Here is a 22,891-nt window from a genome sequence, read left to right as displayed (position 1 = left end):
TTCTGCACCTTAGGCCATGTTTCCTATACTATAGTCTTACATCGTGGTATTTTCAGCTCTTTTAAGTAATCTTCAAAGTAATACTGCTGGGTCAAAAAGTATTCCAAATTTTAACAAATATTGTCAAGTTATCTTCTAAAAAAGATTAAAACAATCTACATTCCCACCAACAATGTATATAAAAGTTTTCATTTTTGTTAGAACTGTAGGTGATTGCTGTTATAAATTTTTAATTTTTGATAGGTGACAGAAAGAACCTTGCTGTCGGCTGTGATTTACATCTCTGGCGACTTTGCCCTCTTTCATGAGTGTAGAAATGCAGAGCACATTGACTCAAATCCAGACGTTTGAGTCAGGCATTAAGTCACAGCTCTATCACCCACTGTGTGACACGGGCAAGTTACTTCATTTCTCTGAGCCTCTTTCTTTAGTTGTAAACACAGGGATAGTATATCCTTTCGCAAGGGGTAAATTGTGAGGGTTAAATGAGATACTTTATAAAGTACCTAAAACAATCCCCAGCACGGAGCAAGCACTAAATAAATGGTTAGTGATTACAGGCATGTGCCACACGGTGTTTCCATCAAAAAGAACAACGTTGGGGTTCTGTAAAATATTCAGCCTAGTTACATCAGGGGTGTCTTAATTTAAGTACACTCTATGACGTTCATACAACAAAATTACGTAACATCACTTTTCTCGGGATGCAAACCTGTCATTAGGTGACACCTGACTGTGTTACCGCAATTCACTGGTAGGAGCTCACTGTGTATTAGGGATAAGCCAGTGCCTGTTACTTTTGTTGGAAATATCTTCCTTTTATAGATTTGTTTTACACAGACGAACGTCTTTAATTTCCTTTATGGCTTCTAGGTTCCCCCCCTAAGATTTGTCAGCTAAATATTCTTCTGTATATTATTTTAACATTTAGGTCTGTAGTGCTACTGCTTTTTTTTTTAAACATGGTGAGGAAGGAATTGGTTTAGTCTCTAGGCAAGTTAACTGTAGCTCTCTAAATTAAGTTACACAAATCTGATTTAACTCATAAGAAAACTTCTCATTAACAGATATGGAATAAAATGTTTTTAAGATTCACAGTAATAGCTGATTTACAAGGCTCATCAGAATTAGTTTTTTTTTTTTTTGGGGTACTGGGAGTTGAACTCAGGTCCTGGCTCTTGCTGGTTAAGTACTCCACCACTTGAGCCACACCTCCAGTCCTCAATTTGTTTCTTCAATGGAACCTTCCCGATTCTTAATAAAAAATTGGGAACCTTTAAGTGACATGTGCAGAAAATCCCAATATACAAAGTGAGCTGTTCCAGGGGTGAAACGTGAGGCTTGGGTCCTGGGAAACTAGAATCAAGTTGACTTGATTCTGAAACAATGGCAATAATCCACAGGAAGTGACACAATCAGATCTGTGTAGCAAAGACTACCCCGGCTGCTCTGCGAAGAACAGAGGGTACTAGGCCATCAGTGCAGGGAGACCACTGGAAAGGCACAGATAACGTACCTTGGACAAGGGCAAGGAAGTGGAGATGTTTTATGAGGGAGCACCAAGAGGATACAGGGACTGCTAGTGATGGCTGGAGTGAAAGGGAAGAGCAACTGTCCGTTCTGGTTCGAGACAGTGGAGGGTGACACCATTTGCCAAGAAAGGGGATCCCTGAAGATGATCAGATTTGGGATAGAGTGAGTCAATGCTGGATGTGAGGAAAGGAATAAAGAGACTTAACAGATCACAGGACTATCACTATTTATCTTTCCATACATAAAATTGTATTATGTATATTTACACATATTAATCCTTCCACTGAAGGATTTTTGACTTAATGGGGTGACTCAAACTTTCATTCCTGAGGTATTTTTTTTTTGGTGGGGGAAGTTCTCCAAATTTTCTCAATCTTCCCAGATACCAACACTCTGTAGGTCAGTCTCTTTTGTGATTAATTCCTTAATGCTCACAAGAGATCTTAGTAATGCCACAAGTTCAACTTAGTAATTCAGCAACCTGGGACCCGCAAAGTGATTTGCTCCACCTAGACAAAGGTCCTGGGTTGTAATCTCTGCCTAAAGTCCGAGCTTGCTCTCTTCAGTTTGACTTATCCAATGAAATCAAGGCAACCAACCCTGCCCAACAGTCTTGGCCTTCTATCTACTTATTTTGAACTAATGTAAAACATTCATACAATTTTGGGTGGTACTGGAGTTTGAACTCAGAGCCTTGCTCTCACTAGGCAGGAGCTCTACCACTTCAGCCACAACTTTTGGCTTACAGATGTGCTCCACCATACTCAACTTCATTGAGAATGGGGTCTTTTTTCTTTTGTCCTGGTTTGCTTCCAACTGCAATCCTCCCACTGTCCTCCTCCCAAGTAGCTGAGATTACAGGTGTGAGCCACTATGCCCAGCTTCTGGTTATCTAGATTTTGCCTTCAAAAGGCACATGAATCCAAATGATAAGGGGAGGGGTACTGTTACTGGTTGTTTTGCCACAACAAACTGGTCAGACACAGGGAGTTATTGCTGCCTATGATTATCAGTTCAGCAATCAATTCCTAACCTTCCGCATTTTCCTGAGATTCTGAAGCCTACCATTTAACTATCAATTTTTGTAATTATTCAAGTTGTTTAGTTACAAGCAATACAACTCCCATTTTGGCTGACAAAAGGGACCTTAGTATAAGGATATATGATAGGGTACAATGAAAGGAAACCTGGCTAATTAAGCCTTGAGAAGAGGAATCACAGTTCGTTGGGGGGGTCCACCTGCATCAATACTTGCACGGCCTCTTTTGGAAACTACCATCAGAAGGACTCAACTCCTGTCACTTTGTGTCACATCTCGTTAAGACCCAAAGGCCTGGTGGAGGAGCAATTTTGATAGGCCAAGCTTGGATTGCTCAATCCTTAGCTAGCCAGTGAGTATAGGGCAGAGGACTGGGACCTATAGTTCACTATCCCCCCAGAATGGGAAGCAGCTTTCAGAAGGAGAGTGAAGTTATCATTTAAGGAAAGGGAAGTGACTTGGATGCCCATTTTACAATATTTAAAGTGTTGGAGGCCAGGGCAGAATCTGCAGTGGAGCAGGAACCAACAGAAAGTGTAGTCCTAAGGGGAGAGTGTTTTGAGATGCTGGTGGCAGTTGCCTGCACGCTCAAAATTCAGGTAAGATGCATGTGCAACGCACTTAGCAATGAAAAGCTCACCACTGACTTCCAGTGCAAGACACCAGAGTCGTCACAGGATTCAAGCACAGAAAAGTGACCATTTCCCTCTCTCTATCGTGGACACTTGAGAACGGGAATGACGTCTGATGGACACAGATGCTAGGCAGCGAAGGACATCTGAAAGCAGTTACTGAGCTTTGAGTGTCCAAAGTCAGCAAGCTGTCACCTTGAGGAACAGATGGATGTGCTCATTAAAATAAAGATGAGTATCTTTAATCAGATGACAAAAGGCTCAGAGTTAAGTAACTTGCTGAGGTCAAACAGTAAGCATTAAATTTACTTTCAAAATTCTTTATTTTTAAATAAAAGTTTAAGTGTATGTGGTAGTGTAAAATATTCATACAGAAATGGATCAAGCTGAGTTCCATGTCATCTCCACTGTTCCAAGAAAGCCATTAGCAGACTTTTCTATGCATTTACAAACGTAGGCACACATTGAGATGGATTCATACTATACACTTTTCTACCAGTAATTTCTTTCACTTACTAAACCATGGTCATTTTTTTCATGTCCATTTACGACAAATGTACCTTATTCAAACAGATATGTAGATTTTTCTTACGTGGCTGAACCGTAGCTTATTCAGCTAATCCTTTACCGAATTTTCTATGAACATTTCTGCTTCGGTAGTATCTTTAATAGGCTTTCAGTTCTTATTTAGTTTTTGACTTTGGAAAATAAATGTCAGTGTGGCCAGGACTTCTTGTTTAATAAATACTTGGACTGGTCAAGTTTTGATGTTGGGAGATACTGTATTACTTAGGACTCAGTTTCAAGTAATAGAAACCCAACTCAAAGTAACTTCAGCAAGAAAGGGTATTTATTGGCTCACGTAACTGAAAAGTCCGGGGGATATACTAGCTTCAGGCGTGGTTGGATCCAGGGGTTGAAACGCCATCACCAGGACATGTCTCTCCCATCTTTTGGCTCCATTTTCTTCTGCACTGGCTTCATTTTCGGACTGGCTCATTCAACATATTAGTCTGAGCTTTTCATCCGACGAAGCTACAGCAGCTCAGTGAAGAGAATATCTCCTCCACGATCCAGTAAGACCCCTGCAGTTGAGTGTCAAGGGACCACGATGAGTCATAAAACAATTCCTAAAGCAACTGTTACAATCAAGGGGATGGACTTTTCTGATAACATCGGAACATGATCACGACGAAGCCCAGGCTTCAATGAGACTGTCCAAGCCACATGGACTGAAAATAGGAAGAGGTGGCTCCAAGGAACATGATGGGAGTTGTTACAATGAGATGGAATGGACGCTGGGCGAGAAAAACCAACTCGTGCCCAGGATCAGACCAGACACCAAAGAAGCCCAATCTGTGCTCAGGAAGATGGGTGGTAACAGCTGGGAGTCTCTTCCTTGGAAATTCTTCTCAGAGTATGAGGGATAAGTGGCTCCTTATCCCTCAGGATCCCTCAGGCAGCCTACAGTCCATCTGAATAGAGTAAGCACGTCAGATAGCACACTCTGCTACTACCATAGTGTTTCAATACCAGCAAAGTCAACAGAGTCTGAGAGCTCCACCATCTTGGTGATGCAACACAGGACAACCAGCTTCCCACTCATAAATGACTGAGGCCATTTGAGTCAGTGGTAAACTAAGGTCAGTGGACAACTTCTTGTGTTCTGTAAGCCTTTTGCCAAGTTGAACTAGTCCTTTTCTCTGAGTACTGGTCAATCCGATTCCTTTCTGAGTTACTACAGAAAGGGACTTTACTTTCCATCTGCTGTACTCCTAGGTACAAATCCATGGTGCTGAAAATGACCAAGCATGGAAGCTTACTCTCTACTTTAAAAAAAAAAAAAAAGCTGCTGGTCAAGGGAGAGTGCAGCTAGGTCCTTCCTGCTACAAGTGTTAAGTTCTGCCAGGGGGAGGTGTAGGCTGCTTCTATTCAGAACTCCTTGGGTGGAATTCCTGGGCACAAGATGGCTGTAGTCTTCTGGACCCAGTCTCACTGCAGTAACTTATCAAAAAAGACAAGAGCTGGCACAGGTGAAAAGACAAGCAATTAACTTCAACAGGGCCAGCAACATCAATAGTCAAGAGATGATCTGGAAGAACAGGCATCTTTCTATGAAGCTCTGTAAAAGTAGTTTTCGTCCTGGGCGCTCCAGAATTAACAGGGCTTACTCTGAGTTTAATTTTCTGATCTTAAAGGGCCACTGGAGTACAGCAGTTTTCACTTTCCTGCTCATCTGCCCAAGAACTGTAAGCTCAAAAGGCCCAATCCAGAGTTGACATTCTAGTTAGGAGTTTATGCTACATCTGGAAGCAACAGGGTCGGTAGAGCCGGTTTTGTCAAAGTTGGCTCTACTTTCTTTGGTAATCAGGTCTTCATCTTCTGTAACTCAGCCCATCTCTGAGAATCATCTTACAATTTTGTCAAGGCCTCAGATTGGTTGGGTGGCACTGCTGGAAGGTTTGGATGAGATCTGAGACATGGAGACAGTAGGCAAGCCCCTAGGTGTAAGGCTTTTTGCCTAAAGTTTTAGGCTGTTTTGTTTATCCAACTCTTGTGCACAGTACACATTAGGATCTTGAGCACATGACCCTTCTGCTTTGAGAGCCCTTGTTCTGACCACCAAGCAGGACAGGATCAGAGGGAGTGATTGGCAGTGTAGAACAGCACTTTCCTGGAAGTATAGAAAAAGCAGAGGGGAAAAAAAGAGCTGACAATCTCAAGGCAGTAGAAAAATGAGCTTGTAAATAACCTCTTCTTTACAAGCAACAGTCGTATACCCAAGAAGAATGGTCATCCAGATTTTAATCCGCCGAGGGTGAGCAGTCTAGAGCAGCCAGCCCTATCTTTCCTTGACGATCAAGCAATCATGATTAGTTTAGATGGTAAGAGAAGGACATATAAACCATTTCCAACACTAACCAGTGTGTTCATTAGAGTAACTGAGGATAGCTGGCCCTGAAATTGACTGTAAAGGAATGAGATTTTCTCAGGACAAAAACCTTGTTTACTACAGTGTGGTCTGGGAGTTGAGCCACAGAGTCCTTCCTCCAGAAGTAAGTTGTCTTAATACCTAACAGAATTCTGTAAGCATGGAGTGAAGCCAGCCATCCTAACTCAGTGTAGAACAACAGTATCGAGACAGCTACGATTCCAGGAAAATATCCACAAGGACAGGAGCTCTTGAGTCTACCGAGAAAATCCTTAGCTGCCATCTTTGCAAATTTGAAAAAATTTTTTATTCCCAAGTCAGTCTACCTTTTTTAGCAAAAAGGTAGAGAACATGCTGTTTGAGGTGCCCAGCAAGTAAGCGACCATGGCTTGGCCAAAGGTCCCACGTCCAACCATCCCTACTACATAGAGGTTATGGTACCAGACAGCAAAGAACTCATCTTAAAAGAATCTCTTTTACAGGTTAGAAGAAAAAAATGGCTATATCTTAAAATCACACCTGTTAAGAAAGGATTTTCAAATTGTGTCTTCAGGATTAGGTGTCATGTGTAGAAATCAGTCACAGTATTTCTGGAGAACAGGCAGATATGCCAGTAATGGAGGAATTCTTTTTGCATTTTTTAAAAAAGGCTATTAGCTCATTGATCCCGGAAACAGTAAACTAAATGAAAACCAAGAAGCAGTGTTAACTACAACTGTTTCATACAGCGATTTCTATCTTAAGATGAACGACAACCAGGCAGGGAGTTGTGTTAGTAACTGCTGCCAGTATTTGGATCCTGCTGTCCTAATTAATAGTTGTCCTTTGTACAGGAAGTAGAGTACCACGGCCAATGATGAGAGGTCAAATGTACAAGTTGGTCTAAGATGGTCTCAGTGAACCGCAGGCTTCACTACCAGCTTGCAGTCAATTTGCATATTCGAGGATCCAAGATGTCAAAATCACGTATCAAGTACCACTAGTACATCTGAGTTTGAGTATTACTTGATGGGGACTGTCAGGGTAGGGCACGTCTGACTTGCTCTGTGGCTATATCCAATTCCAGAAATCTCCCTAAGTCCCTCTGGAGTGGAAGGTTATTAATAAAGGTTCATTTGACACCACCTGCAGCCCGTATGACCATTGTCTGGGGGCAAAGGGGTGTACATCTTCTTGTACTTTTCTGGTTTGCACACGAGTACTCTTAAACAGTTCAGAATCAACTGAATAAGCACTACATTGAGTGGAGGTACATAAAAGATCAGGGTACCATTCAGGTCAAATGTGCTGGCTAGGGCAGTGGTTTTCAAACTGAGTTCTGGAGAGTTGTACATGTTGCAGGGAAGTCTCTCTAGGTGTCACCATGGTGGTAAAGATGGCTGCAGACCCCCACTCCTGCTTCACTACTTCAGCCAGAGCAGCTTGCTTGTACTCTGGGCTTCTGTATTCACTCAAAGGGCTTCATGGTCACAAAGCCTTTGGAAAACCAATGATCTAAGAATAAGTTGTTCAGAAAACGCTGAAATACAAAAAATAGGTCACAGAAACCAGAAAGTGGGTGAGCAAAGTCTTTGGCAAGACAAGGTGTTTTCCTACTCATTCTTCCCCTAATGTCGCCATGTTACAGGTTGATGGGATGAAAGTTCAGCCCTGGTATAAATTTGGATTGCCTGAAGTTGGGCTTACAAATGACTCCCAGAGAACAAAACTACCGGCTTTAAGTTGCAATAGCAGTGAGGTTTCTGCACCCATTTCTTTGTTTTACTTCAAGAAATCCATGGCTGGACCACTTTTCTTAAGCAGTAAGATCTCAATGGATCATAACTCAAATTCTAAGAAAAAAATCTCCTTACCTCTCCCCGCCCCTCATTTTCCTCCTCTTTCCTTTCCAACCTCCTCACCCACCTGAGATCCAATGTCCTTAAACAGTTTACAGTACATTCTAGAGAGAAGTATACTGCTAAATGTCATGGAAGTCACCTAATTTGGGGACAAAATTAACTTCTCCCCAGTAACCTCCAGTAGAATCCCACATACCCTCTACAAGTCTCTTTGACAAAAAGTAAAGGCAATGACCAACATGTACTACTCAGTTAGCCATGCTAATTAAAGCAGGTAATGACACGGTATGAGAAAGGGGGTTTTTCTATGACTCTGTATTTATTATGGGGTCTCCATGGCAATCTGTTGGGAGTCAGGAAGTACTGGTTCCACTGCCCTAAAGCACTTTCCCATTCCATTAAAAGGAATGCTTAAAAAAAAAAAAAAGCCATCTGTGTTTGTAGGACACAATGGACTGAACATCTAAATGAAGCCTGATCTCTTCTGAGGTCCTCTAAACAAACACTGTATTGTGGGTTGGGGAAAGGGACAAATATTATTTCACCATCTTATTGGGTAACAGAAACTCTTTTATCACATATACACACAAGCAAAAACTGGATGGCTCATTGTGTCCGGGTGCATTAATAAAAACAAAAAAATATGAACAGGGTTTAGGCTATTTGTGGGAAGACCATGAAATTGGACAAAACATCTAAAAGTAGCTTTGTTTCAGATACCCTTGGTGACTGGACACACTACCATCATGGAGTCGGTTTGCTTTGATGCCTTAGGGGTGCTGCCATGCAGTTTATGGTCCAGGTGCAGCAGGCACCTGATTACACTTTCAACATCCTGTCTGGTGGGCAGATCAGGGAGCTGGAAACTTCTAGAGTTCCCAGTCTCCACCATTTTAACACTGAGCAAAGTGAAAGTTAACTTCATGCTGAGGGGAACGCAGGACTGGAGTCAGAAGGCTTCACCTCTACCTCTTTGGAACCACGTCACCTTGGACAGTTGCTAGGACTCTTAAATTTCTGTTCCCTCATTTCAGAAAGGGGTAAGTGACCGGGTTGCAAATTGAGATAAGTATGCATGAGAGTGCGGGATAAACAGAGGGCAATTACCATATAGGTTCTATCTTGATGCATCAAGAGGCCTTTTCTGGAATCTGACTGGAGCTGAGATGCTGTTAGGTAAAGGGATTCCTTAGTAGAATTTCTTACATTTGTGTGAAAAGTTCTGGTTCCTGAGTAATCGAAAAGGAGAAGCTATGAGTTCACTGTGCCTTGGTTTTGATCCCAGTGAGTTGGAGTATCTGCCTTGTCATTCAGTAGGCTGCTACAGATCTGAAGTAGAAAAAGAGCAGGACCCAGTGACCTTCTTAGGATCCTAGTCAGTTCATGTACTTCAACCATGTGAGATGGGGGCATGGTCCAATGCTGTTCTCAAAGAGATGTTGCCCTTCTTCAGACAGTGCTGACAACTAAAAGCCCTGGTTCAAGGTACTGTGTCTCTGAGGCTTTAACTAAAGAAATGAAACACACACTATGGAGCGAACTGGGCCTTCGTTGTGATACAACAGCTTCGGCTATTTGGCTTGAGGACTCTTCATTATAAACAGCTGTGCTGAATCTGGGTAGGACAGGACAGGAGAGGAGGTGAAGGTAATGGCTGAATGCCTCCTGGGTCACAGTGGTCCGCTGAAACGGTGTCTTCTTCAGTAGTAACGTGGCACAATCACCATGGACAAGAATCCAGGTACCCGGTCTGATGGAACAGCAGATGGCAGGTCGTCAGAAGGTCCAGGTGAACATTCAGCAATCAGGAAGTATAAAACTAGAAAGGGTGGGGACAAAACAGGGAAGATAACCAATGCATGGTGTTGTAAACACAGGAGTCTAACAGCGGGGTGTGTGAACTCCTCACAGGCCTGGCTTAGAGGATGACAGATGATAACATGTGTTGGGGGGAGTTGGGGGGGGCAAAAAAGAAAAACAGAAAAGCCTGGCTGACAAGGACAGAAAGCATTCTCTAGCAGACAGTTTTCGGAGCTGTCTCAGGGATGCAGCAAACAGGACCTTTGCTAAAAGCTCCCGTCTTGGAGCAGTCATTTGTTTGTATCTGTCAGGTATTAGTTGGTGGGGAGGAGTGGCTTCACAGGTGGTACGAAAAGAACTGAGATGTCAAGTTTACATTCCAACAAGAAGTCAAATGAAAGACTGCCCTTCCACCTTTCCTAATGGCAGCCTCAAACTGTCTTATGAACTTGTCCCTCACCAAGACTGTCTGCAGGAAGAGGCTGTGACCCTTGTACCCTTCTGGGTTTAACTCCCCGTTCAACGTATCAGTTCCTCTTTAAGTCTGAGAGCTCTTTGGGTCTTAGATTTTCTCTTGAGCCAAGGTTTCACTATGTAGCCTGCCGCAGCCTTCTGAGTAGCCTGCTGGGATTACCCATGAGCACCACTACACTTGGATCCAGATCCTTTAAATTTAGAAGAAAGCAGTGCTTTCTCTCTGCTTCCTGACTGCCATGACAGGATCTGCTCTGCTCTGCCATGCCCTCCCCACCATGTTGGACTGAACCTTCCATCCACTGGACTGTACCTCCCACGGTCGATGAATGAGGTTAAGATGTACACAGCCCACATTCCACAAGAGGTCATTCTTTGGAACGCTGGACAGCCAACGTGCCCACCTGCCTGAGACCCACATATCAGCCTTTGAAAAAATTATACAGAAGACTCTCCCTTTGAGCAAGGGATGAGATGGTTGTTGGAAGGTGAGCACCAGCTTGATAATAAAGCTTTTCTTCCTCCACCAAGAAAAGTAAAACACGAAATAAACGTGGCCCACATCTAGTGACTTCTTTTTGGTGGGACTGGGGTTTGAACTCAGGACTTTCCTCTTGCAAAACAGGCACTGAACTGCTTGAGCCACACCTCTAGTCCATTTTGCTCTGGTTAGTTCAGAGATGAGGGGCTCTCAAACTATTTGTCTGGGCTGGCCTCAATCTGCTGTCTTTCCAATTTCAGCCTCCCAAGTAGCTAGGATTACAGGTGTGAGCCCCAAGTGCCCGGCTAGTGACTTCTTTTAATCAAAAGTAATTTTAGTCCTTATAGTGAATAGGTATGCACGAAGTGCTGATTCTGTGATAGCTTGTGCTCTAAACCTTTCCTTTCTAACAAACGCTTCTTCATCAGAAATGACGGAATGTGTGGCACAGACACACAAGGCCAAGGTCCTTGAATTCTACAGAGGAAACACATGGGTGCACATCCCTACAGGATTCTTCATACAATGACAGATAAGAGATGTATAATGTATCATGATAAAGAAAATATTCTGGCTAAAGTTGCAATGAGACTCACAGGCAAGAGAGCATCTGAATTGGATACTGTGGGATAGTTGTGACAGGTTATAAACCAGAGAAGGGCATTTCCAGGGCAGAGGAGAGAGTATGAACAGAAGTGCAGAAATGGTGAATGAAGCAATTTGCAAAAGTCCAAGTACCGTAATTCACTGTGGATGGGGTGTTGTCAGTTTGCACTGAGGGGCTGCACAGAAACTCAGGTCTTCTGCTTCCCAGTAACAGAGCTGGTGGCAGGGCATGCTTAGTGTTGCCTCTCTTCTCACAGCAAGGTCAACAGTTCCAGAATTCAAAAAAAAAAGAAAAGAAAAGAAAAGAAAAGAAAAATCCCTGCCAAGCTCTTCAGGGTCACACGTCCAGTTCTTGAGAATCTGGGACTCTGGAGTCCATGGCTGTGGCTACACTGAAAGCTATCTGCTCCAATGATTGCAGGACACTGTTGCAAAACCTTTTCAACCTCCAATCCTGGACATCTCCTGTTTTGTCACAGAATATCAAGCTCTTGAGTTCCAGTTGGTTTTTTTTTTTTCCTCCTTTCTCCAGAGGAAAGCCTCTTTATCACTACAGTCTTAAGATTCTTTTGAGGTACGTCCAGATTTAATTACAAAAGAGCTAACCACCAATATGTTGCTCCAAAACAGTCATTTCTCTGGAAGTGAAATTATTTGTCTCTGTCCTTCAGGTAAAAGGAATAGTCAATTGATTTTTTTTCCAGACATTTCAATGAAATGGCAGAACTGGCTAACATATAATCCGACAAAAAACACTTAAATGTGTTTGTATTTTCTCGCTTAGAGCTCTACCAAATTGGTAAGCACCACTCCACAAAATGAAAATGTTTGAAATCCAACTGTTCAAACATTTTTATAGTGTTTGCTGGATAATGGCCTGGACTTTTGATAAAAGCAGGTGACAAGTGAGGAAGACAAAAAAAAAAAAAAACATGTTGCCATCTCAGTATCACACTCACAAGCAACTAGGATACAAGGCAGGCCAGGAAAAAGGGAAGCTTTGAAGCATTTCCAAATCTACAGATTTTGAAGTTCACCAGTTCTAACAAAACTTTTCAGAGAACATGAACTTCCAATTAATACAGGAAAACAAAACAAAACCAAACAAAACCCAAAGATCTTCAAGAATTCCATGCCTGGTTCAGTCTGTTCCAGCGAGCCTGCTTGCTAAAAATCCACATGCACCATTAAAAAAATAAGCCTTGTTCACTACCAGCCACACAAACTAGGGACACAAAGTAGGAGCAAGTGACAGATGGCAACCATAGTCAATGAGAGAAAAAGAGCGGCAAAAGCAGCAGTAACAAAAGATTGCTGGGCCAAAGATTAAAACACGCTTCTCGACACTGCAAAAACACTACAGCTGCTTTATGTGGGGTGCCACTGTACCCTACGCATCAGCCGCCCCTCAGGCACCCGGTGGTGAAAGGAAAGGACTCAGAAGCCGAGCAGAGGAGTGATGTTACCCCACGTCCATTACGCACAGAAACAGCTCACATATCCCAGGGAACTCAAACGTGTGTGTGTGTGGGGGGGGGAAGGGGCTTCAAATTGGTTGTGAAGGGTCCCAAATGAAATCTAGGCCTCAGTTTCCTCCTGATTGGCATAAAGGGATGGTGAATTCTGCCGGGTCACAGTTCGCTTTTTGCAAATTTGCCAGCGCTGGACCATCGTTCCCTTAAAAAGCCCCAACGATTCCACCCATTTCTGCAATACAAATGAGATGATGGGTCTCCATCCAAGGAGCAATCCAAGGTTCCCAAGTTTGAAAAGGCAGGGAATGGGGGCAATCGCTAAATTTTCTTAACTCCAGAAACATAACAACAATAAAAAAAACCCCATCACAAACAATAGTCACCCTCTCATCCTTCACACCGACGCTTTGCAGTTTACAAAGCGCCTCCCCCCACCCCCAATCCCCCCGCACACGTTTGATAGGCAGAGGAGGAAACTGAGGCGCAGACACAATTACAGAGCGACTTGCCCCAGGTCACTCAGCCAGCTGGTGGCTACTAGGCCCGGAAGCAAACCCAGCTCTTCCGACTCCGGGGTTCGCATACCCACCCCGGAGCTGCCGCCAGACCTCCCGCCCCCCACTATGGTGGCATAAGGAGGAAAAGGCAAAGTAGGAAGCCCACCACCAACCATCCTCCAGCCCCTTCCTGTCCCCCCAGCTGGGTCCTTGCCGGCCCTGAAGGGTGGCGCCAGGCCTCCAGGCCGGCCCCGGACACCCCCGCCTCCCCCGCCGCGCCAAATCCCGCCGCCGCCGCCGCCGCCTCCCCGGGAGCGGGGCGGAGCAGTTGCCCGCCGCCGCCGCCGCCGCCGACCACCCGGACGACTCCTCGTCGAATCGCAAAAGCATAGGCCGCCGCCCGAGTTCTGCGGACGAGAAGAAAGACGCGGCGCGAGCGCCAACGGCCACCGGGCGCGCGCCGCGGCGGCCGGGCCTGCGCCCCAAGAGCTGGATGCCAGAGCAGGAGAAAGAGCCGCCAACCGATCGCTCGATCGACCGCACGCCCGCTCCTTCGCCCTACCAGACCGGGGAGGGGGGGAGGGCGCGCCAGGGCTTCTTCGAGTTAGGGGCCTGACTCCCCGGCGACGAAGACAAGATGGCTCCTCCGGTCCGCGCTGCAGCTACCGTCCCGGCTGCGTCGGCTCGGCCCGCCCCCGGTACTGTTTCTTTAAATGGCGGAGAGGGTCAAGAAAGCAGGAAGAGAGGCGCGCGTGGGGTCACGTGACGGAGGAGGGGCGGGGACCGGCCAACCAAGATCCGGTCACGTGGCTCTACGCTGTTAGCCAATCAGGAGGCAGGATACCAGGGCGGGGGGCGGGAGAAGCTGGAGCTTCTGTGATTGGCGGAATACACCGCGGAGGCCTCGGGGGCTTGGGGCGTCGGGGAGTGAGCGAGGTGGCCGCGACTGTGTGTTGCTTAGCGGAGACAAAAGCAGTGCCTTCAGGTGGCTGAAGCGAGCGTCAGCGGCGACAGAGACTGAGAAATTTTTAAATTTCGTATCGTCCGGGCATTTTTATTTTTTTGTTGTTGTTGCTTTTGGTAAATCCAGCGCAGTGCGCGGGCGGCAGCGGCGGCGGCGGCGGCGGCGGCGGCGGCGGCGGCGCGGGTGGCGGCAGCACATGGTTCCAAGAGCGCGCTGCGGTTGTTGGGTTCCAATTCCGCGGGGAGGGACAAAGGCAGCTGCGAGCTCTGGGCAACGCCCGATCGGGTGGCACCCTCGCCACTGCCTTCGATCGGGGCGTTGAGAAAACTGGGACTTAACTCCTCTACCGGGAGGAGGCGGCGGCCGCGGGACCGAGGACGGGGCCTCAGGCCGTGGGGGAGGGGCGCGGCCCACCCGGCGGGGGGCGGGGCGGGGTGGGGGAAGGGCGGCCTCGTTGAGAGGCGGCTCTTTGGGTCCGTTGTGAGGTCATTTGACCCACACCACCCAGTGGAGATTGGGGTGAAAGAAAGCGCAAGCTGGGCTGGGTCGGGTTTTGAAAAAAGGAGAGGGGGGGGGAAAACCCCTTCCTCTCCCCCGAACCCCCAAGCCACCATCTCATCGGCGCTGTTCGGTTGGGACGTGGTGAAGCCGGCGCCATATGCGCTCCGTCCACATCGTGGTCTCTCTCTCTCCCCTCCAGTCCCGGGTTTTGTTTAAGGATCGTGACATCGTCGCTGGTGGCGAAGACATGAGTGAAGGTTCCGTTTTATAACCAAAGGGGGTTAAATTTCTGGGGTTTTCCTAATCGAGGAAAATTTAGGGCCACAAAAATCAAAAGAAAAAAATTAAAAAAAAACCCAAAACCAAAAAAACAACCAAAAAACAAAATCGGGGGTGGGGTGGGGTGGGGCGGGGGGAAGCTCGAAGACCGAGAAGATGAAGCAGTAATCAACCGTCAACTCGACGACTGATAATTCCAGAACCATCCATTTTGGACTCGGATTGGGCTAATTGAACTTCAGAAATTGACCTCCCAAATCCTCCAGGGCTGCAGGGTTTTTACCTTGACGTTGTCCTTTCCAGAATATTCCATACCTAAATATTGAGAAGAGAGGAAAATCCATCGAGGAGATCGCTTGCTGTTCTCAGTCTCTCTTGATTGTAATTTGGGTCACTCACTAAGGTGACTTGTTTCTAACGGTCATTGAAGAGCCCACTGACGTCGCCCTAACTGCAGAGCGTCTTGGAGGAAGATCTGCTCAATCTCATAGACTTGTCAAGCTAGTGGGTGCAAGACTGGAGACCTCCTTGCAGTCATGGCTTTCTCAAATTACAGCAGTCTGAATCGAGCTCAGCTCACTTTTGAATATCTGCACACAAATTCGTAAGTATCCTAATAGTTGCCACTGAGGTCACTCATAGCTCATTCCTTGATGGTAATATGGAAATCCTTTCCGCAGGAAATTGGGCTTGTTCCCTCCTTGGGATGTCTCACTGGAGTGGTAACATTTTCATTATCACTTGGATGTGTTGAGGCTCTCTGATGAAGAACTTCTAAGATCTGTGAAATATTTGTTGCTAATCCCGAAGAATCTGATTTTCAGTTACTGGATCAAAGTTCTAAGACCAGTGAAATATTTGTTGCTAATCCAGAAGAATCTGATTTTCAGTTACTGGATCAAAAACTTTCTGAATGCAAGCTTTAGTTATTTGGAGTCAGGATATTGTGTTGTTTCATTCAAGGGTCTCATAGGAAACCGACATACACTGCTCTTTGGATCCCCAAAATTTGCACCATTTTTAACATCACCTGTTTCTCTTTAGGCACAGTAGTCTAGACAGTTGGGTTTCCCTCTCAAACAGCAAGCAAAGAAAAAAAGAAGACATTTAAATGATCTCTTGAGAAGACAATTTTTGTTTTTTCAGCAAGCAGTTGGCTTTATCTTGTAGGACATTGGTCTTCCCTCTAATCCAGTAGTTAGTATATGCTAAGCAGGAAAGGGCACTTGTTTCAGCCCTGTATTTACAGGTAATTTTCCCCCAAAATGTGTGAAATCGCAGAACGCTGTGTTCATGGTTCTTGAGTTCATGAAGAGATCACCATCATTCCAATTTGGTCTGACATGTTTTAGGGTTAATCCTTCAACTCACCTGTAATTTGTGAGACAAGGTAAGTATTCTTCCAGTATAGTACCAGTGTAGTATCAGGAGAGGAGATGAACTGCTGAATGAATGGTCTGAAAAGCTTTCAGAGTTGAGAGTAGAGACTTCCCCTGCCCAACGATTGGACAGTAATCTTTAGTCTTTTATGGAAAAGATAGTATGTTGTTTGTGATGCCACAATGTATGTAATTTTTTTGCTCTTTTTTCTCTGATCAAGGAAATAAATTTTTTCCTGAGTAGTGAAGTAATTTGCCAAATGCTGAGAGTGGTTTTATTTTGCTTTGTTTAGGAAGCTTTTTCTTGGGCTAGATGAAAGTACCATGGAGGTAGCCTAGTGAATTCTTACACTTCCAGGAGGCAAATCTGGAACCTACTTAGATGAGGTATCTGATCATAGGTGCTAATTCAACCTTGGACAAAACCTTGGGTGTCTTTTTTTTTTCTTAATGTTTGAACTTCCATATTAAGAAGACCACCTTCACCTGAAGGCCACTTAGGTGTTTGTGGACTATTGTGTTCCGTGAGTGGCTCTGTCAGTTTTGAATTTTGGAACACCAGCAAATTTGGAATTGGAGAGGTCATGAAAATCTTGGAAGATCATGAACTGGCTTTCAGAATCTGGGTTCTTGTTCCAGCCTCCAAAGATTTCATGCAATAATAAATAATACCAACATTTAACTACTTTGTGCCAATCACTATTTCAAAATGTTACTAGGGTTTTTTGTTTGTTTTCTTTAAAAACAAGCCTGTGAGTTAAGGATTGTTCCTGTTTTTCATTTGAGGAAACTGAGGCACAAGGCAATTCAGTTAACGTGCTAATGGTTACACAGCTTTTGAGTGGAAGATTAAAAGTACCCAATAAGATTTATTTGGCTGCTGTGTTTAGTGCTTTTAAACATTAAGCAGTGCTGACTCTAGCCAGTTTTATCTTTAAGGGCCTCAGAGGATTTTCTCCCCACTTGAAACGATAGCAGTTTTAGTTTATCCCAGTGAGTTTCTAGTTTGAGGATTATGGGATATTTCTCTTTGCTTTCTTTTTTCTTTTGTTATTGCATAGCTTACTAACAGTAGGTGGGCAGTGCCAAGGCAAAGAAGCAAACATTACTTGCTCAAGGTGATGTTGAAGAATTTTCTGTGAATTTTACTTACCTATGTTGAACTGGAATTTCCAGCTTGCTTGAACATAGGAAGGCTGGAATATATTTTGGAAGCTCTGGAATTTCTTATCTGGATCCCAACTTTGACCTTTGAAGTTGTTCTGCTCTTGTATGTGACTAGTCCCACCAGAAGAAAATAGGAACTGCAGAACACCAAGTTAAAAGTTTTGTTTTGTTTGAGGCAGGTGTCAATATGTAGCCCAGGCTGGCCTCAAGCTCATTATCCCCCTGCCTCAGCCCCTTGAGTGCTGGGATTACAGTATATACCACCATGCCTGGCCTCCAGGTTTTTTTGTCTGTACCTTATTTCAAGAGATTTCGTTGTGACTTGATTGGAAGTTCAATCTTAAGAGATCACTAAAATTTTTAAATTCTCACGTGATGTGACTTGTAATGTTACTTGTAATGATAGATGAACTTACTCTGTAATGTGGTTGACAAGTCACCTTCAGAGAAGAAAGTTTGGTCACACAGTATATTCTCCTTTGTTCTGTTAAAATCTTAAAAATACAAGACCATTCTAGAATGTCTGATACCTATAGTTTGCCATATTGTGAATTATGAAAGAAATGTTTACCTCCGTTTAGCAGACTTGAATCAAAGCCCAGACCAGAAGGGTGGAAAGGATTGTGGTTGAGTGCAAAGACTGGGCTTGGGAGCGAGCCAGCCCTAGACTTGACTGCTTCCTGTCTGTACCCTTGGGCAAATCAGCCTCTGAGCCTTAGTTTCCTCATCTGTAAGGTGAAGCTAATCTGATTGTTTGTGAAGATTATGTCAAATGACATAAAATTCTTGGCTCACACATGGTGCACAGGAAACATTGGTTACTAATTTATGTAAGCCCAAAGCGTCTGTGGTGGCATCTTAGCTGTTTGTTGTCAGTCATCAGGCAGATACATTCTTAGTAAATTCAGAAGCATCTTTGGAGACAGTAAACAACTTGAGGATTTTTGTGTGTGTGTTATGTCCTGTAGTAACTGTTGATAGTTACTTGGTTACACCAGGATTAAGCCTGAAAACTGGCCTAGGAGGTTCTCATGATAACCTGAATTATACCTGAAAGTATAATTTCTTTCATTACTGGCCATTGCTTTTATGTGATTATGGTATAATTTCTTTCATTACTGGCCATTGCTTTTATGTGATTATGCAGCTAGGGTTTTTACGTAAAAGGAGTTTTATGCTGTTGTTTTATTCTTTGGTGGTGGGTTCTGTTCCTGATGTGGTGGTCATTATGTTCCTTTGGCCTAAGATGTATATCTGAGTCACTCACCTTGCCACACCTCTGTGTGGCGTAATAGAGCAGGATGCTTAGGTATAAGATCTTATACCTAAGGTATAAGCATTTTAGGTATAAGATGGCTGCTTTTTTAAGTGAACTTTTTAGTTAGCATATATTGTACTTTTAGGGAGTTGTATCGTGACATTTCCATACAGGCATATGATGTATTTTGATCATAGTAACTACCTCCTACCTCTTTTTTATTGTTGTTGTCTTATCTCTTTCTTGTCCCCCTCAAGATGGCTAATTTTTATGCCTTTCTCTTGGCACATTTAATAATTTTTTATTCTGGCTATAACATATTTCTGGATGATTTTATCCATATAGGAAGAGAATGTAGAGGAACCTGTCAACTCAGAGACTTCTGTTTCTTATGACTTGTAAACCTGTTGAAATGTAGGTCCACACTCCGGAAATATATTAAAGCCATTTGAATGTAAAATAGTTCGTGCAGAATTTCTCACCTGTATTTTCTGCTAAGTAAGGCAATTAACCATATTGTCAACATACCCAAGAACTCAGCAAAAAATATCACTGCATGGACTTGAGGATAGTCTATTGGTTTAAATTCAGGATGACTGTCAACATAGACCATTTTCCTCACACAGCAAGTAATTTACACACAAATTTGTCATTGGAAATGCTGAGCTCCAAACCTATTTTTACCGTGGCACAAGTGCTAAAAGCCACAATCATTTGAAAGCAGACTTCATTTAAAAAAAAAAAAAAAAACTCTCTCCAGATGGTTGAGCATTCTTAAATCACAGGCAAAGGATCTTTAGATCTGCAAAGAAAATTTTTTTCTATAACTATCTCAAATGTTATCTAGTAACGAGTATACCTCTCGAAATACTTGGCAAAAGGGAGCTTAGTCAGTTGGTATGCTGTGTTTCATATTTTTAAGAAATATTTGTGACTGTGATTTTAGCATCTGGAAAACCCATCATGAATGAGTTGGAGTCTAGGGTTCATGAGCGTTATCAGGAGTTGCAACCAAAGGCCCCTTTCATGATACACAACTGCCATCAGAAAAATAATCCTTGCCTACATTTTAAAGGTTATCTCTTAGCTTATCTGAACCCTATATGTGTGGAACAGCATTGATACTGTGTGGAACATCAAAGACTGCAATTTTTTTTTAAGCCTTTAGAACTCTTTTCTTAGGTCCTACATGTGCAAGGCACATTTCTAACTTTGTGAAGAGAACAGTGAAGTTTAACTAGAGGTGCTTTGTGTTTGCGATTTTGAGATCAGCTTATTGGATTCCAAATGACTCATGTGAAGCAATCAGAAATCTGTAGTGCTGAGATACAGTTGCTATTTTTATCTTCCGTTTTCTTGTCCTAATGGCAAATGGTGCCAGAATGAATTTTCCTGATAATTCCTGTTCACCCGTCTCATTACAAAAGGGCAGAAACTTCAGTGGGGTTTGAACTCAGGGCCTCATGCTTTCGAGGTGGGTGCTGTACCACTTCAGCCACTCTGCCGGCAGGGCTTCATTTTTTTAACTCAATTTATTCCAAAGATAATGCATTCGAATATAACTTAGGATCTTATTCTTAGTATGGTTGTGCTGTTGTTTAGTTTTCTCCAAGAGCTGTCTTTCTGAGATACTGTGACTTACGTTAAAATACAGAGTCACCATTTTTTGTGTGTGTGTGTGGGACTGGGATTTGAACTCAGGGCTTCACTTACGCAAAACAGGAGCTCTACTGCTTGAGCCACACCTCCAGTCCGTTTTGCTCAGGTTAGTTTGGAGATGGGGTCTCAAGAACCATTTGTCGGGGCTGGCCTAAAACCTCTGTCTTCCCAATCTCAGCCTCGCAAATAACTGAAGTTACTTATTAGGCCTGGAAGCTTGAGGACAAATACCACTTTTTTTTTTTTTTTTTTTGAGATGAGGCCTCAATATGTAGCACAGGCTGACCTAGAATTCAGGATCCTCCTGCTTCAGCCTCCTGAGTGCTGGAATTTACCATGTGCCCCGCTGTGCCCGTCTTCTTCCTGTTTCTTTAGTGGAGTATATAGAATACTTTTTTGTTGAACCAGTTCATTATTTGAAGAATTTAAAGTGATAATTCTAGACAAAATTTTTAAGATAGGGTCTTTTCTGTGTAGCTCAGGCTGGCCTGAATTCTTGATCCTCCTCCTGCCTCAGCCTCTAGGTGCCAGGTTACAGCCATGTACCACCATGCCCAGCTGAGACCTAAATATTTATAATAATTAAAGATATGACTGTTTCCGGCAGATTTCCTTTTAGAAGTTAGGTTCTTCCATGTGGATTCTTCTGGATTTTCGCAAGAATTTGTTCTACTTGTATGTGAATTGGTGATAAGATTTCTGTCTTTGTGACATTTATTGGTCCTCCCTTCGGATTGGCAACAAACATACTCACTGTTCTTCTGGGGGGAAAAGTTCTTCCTAAAATTGCAAGAACTTAATTCAAAATTTGCACTTGGAAAAATTGGAAGAGTTCTTGAAAAACCAGTGTTCCCTGGATAGTATTTATTTGATAAAAAAATGTTTTCTAGTTTGTTTAACACATTGTAAGTGATCGGAGATCTTAGCTGCTGGTTATTTAATGTTTAAATATTCATTCTAAAGTTTTAGGAATTTTTCCTTTGGCTGAAATGTATGCTGCCAAAACAGGAATAGTAATTTGAGTGTTCATGAAAAATTGATGATATAATACGTTGTGTGAGTCAGTGATTTTCTGTTTTCTCTAGTTGAAAGTCATCCTGTTTTCTAGATAGTTCTTTGTGGACGTATCCTACTTTTTGATTTAATGGAGACTCTTCTGGGAAATGGCACAAATTAACGAGAGTGTAAATTGAATATGCTCGCTGGATGACTTGGCCTTTTACCAATGTCTGGTGATCTACCAGTGAAAAAAGGAAACCCAAATGCTCTCATGCATCTTAAAAGTAAAACTCCTTTTGCAAGAGAGAGAGAGAGGGAAACAATAACCTTGATTTTTTCAAATTTTGACTAAAACAAACTTTATTAATATTAAAGAAAAAGACCTTGAGCAGTTCCTTCTAGAAGGACAAGAACTGGTTGTAGTCTCCTAGGGATCCTGGTAAGTCTAACACTGTTGAGGGGAGCCAGTGGTCATCTCCTCTGGGAAGATACCCAGTGACCATATTATTCAGAAATCCGGTATTTCTGCAGAAGAGCTGTGCTTACAGTTCTTCCTGTGAGTTTTGCAGAAGCTGACAGCTGTTTAAGGCACTGAAAGATAAAAGACAGGCATTTTTTCTAGGCAGAATCACGCTTTTCCAGTTAGCACACGTGAGGATTGTTAGTGCTTTACGGTGGGTTTCCCAGTTGGAAACAGGAAGAGCAAACATTTCCCACAGGTAGCAGACTTGGTTAGCATGTGAGGGGTTTAAGTTCTGGAAAGGCTGGGTGCTTTATAAGTTGCAGTTGAGTAGCGAGCAGTTTCAGTTTCATCAGTGTAAATGAGTAATGCAAATGGAGATTTCAGAGCTATTCTAAGAACTTTTAAATGTTTTCCAACTTGACTGACTAGGCGTTATTGCTGAATTCATGTTCTCTTCTGACTCTCAGCATCTGTCTTTTCAGAACCACTCATGAATTCTTATTTGGAGCTCTTGCTGAACTTGTTGATAACGCAAGGTACGTCATCTGCTTGGAGTGGAAACTTTCGGGTCATCGTAACCTTTTTGCTTTGAAGACTTGAGAGGAAGAAATTTCTGTAGCAGCTGCAACTCCTACGAGGCCCATAAGCAACACTTTTTCTTTTTTTTTTTTTGGTGGGACTTGGGTTTGATCTCATGGCTTTACATTTGCAAAGCAGGTGCTTTGCCTCTTGAGCCATGCCGCCAGTCCAAACACAGTTTAACAGTGCACTGATTCACCCTTCCATTTTCAACTTACCACCTCTCAAACCACCTTCCCTGTGTAATCGTGAAGAGCAGGCAATTAAGGTCGAATCCTAGAAGTCAGATTACTAGGACAGGTTAATTCATGCCAGGACAGTACACCACCAACT

At 43.5% G+C, this 22,891-nt stretch overlaps 2 protein-coding genes across 3 annotated transcripts in view; one reads left to right on the top strand and one right to left on the bottom strand.

The window, feature by feature from the left end:
- Nucleotides 1-3,508: 3,508 nt before the first annotated feature.
- Nucleotides 3,509-13,911, bottom strand: Tug1 (taurine up-regulated 1; the record flags this gene model as incomplete). The annotated part of the gene is made up of 2 exons (XM_074061321.1): nucleotides 3,509-9,796; nucleotides 11,471-13,911. A coding segment is annotated over one exon (477 nt), but the record flags the coding sequence as incomplete, so codon positions are not given.
- A 281-nt stretch (nucleotides 13,912-14,192) lies between these two features.
- Morc2 (MORC family CW-type zinc finger 2) overlaps nucleotides 14,193-22,891 on the top strand; it is a 38,451-nt gene continuing 29,752 nt past the window's right edge. Inside the window, exons 1-4 of one of the 2 annotated variants that reach the window (XM_020179987.2) lie at nucleotides 14,193-14,390; nucleotides 14,975-15,032; nucleotides 15,358-15,658; nucleotides 22,462-22,515. In XM_020179987.2, coding sequence (XP_020035576.1) covers nucleotides 15,591-15,658; nucleotides 22,462-22,515 — 122 coding nt within the window. In that variant the 5' untranslated portion in view covers nucleotides 14,193-14,390; nucleotides 14,975-15,032; nucleotides 15,358-15,590. Of the gene's footprint in view, nucleotides 14,391-14,700; nucleotides 15,659-22,461; nucleotides 22,516-22,891 lie in introns of those variants that run through there. The other variant, XM_074060619.1, reaches the window with a different exon arrangement.

Source organism: Castor canadensis, chromosome 18, assembly GCF_047511655.1.
Source record: "Castor canadensis chromosome 18, mCasCan1.hap1v2, whole genome shotgun sequence".
NCBI lineage: Eukaryota > Metazoa > Chordata > Mammalia > Rodentia > Castoridae > Castor > Castor canadensis.
The sequence above is the reverse complement of the archived record's forward strand: the minus strand, read 5'-3'. Positions and strand labels throughout refer to the sequence as shown.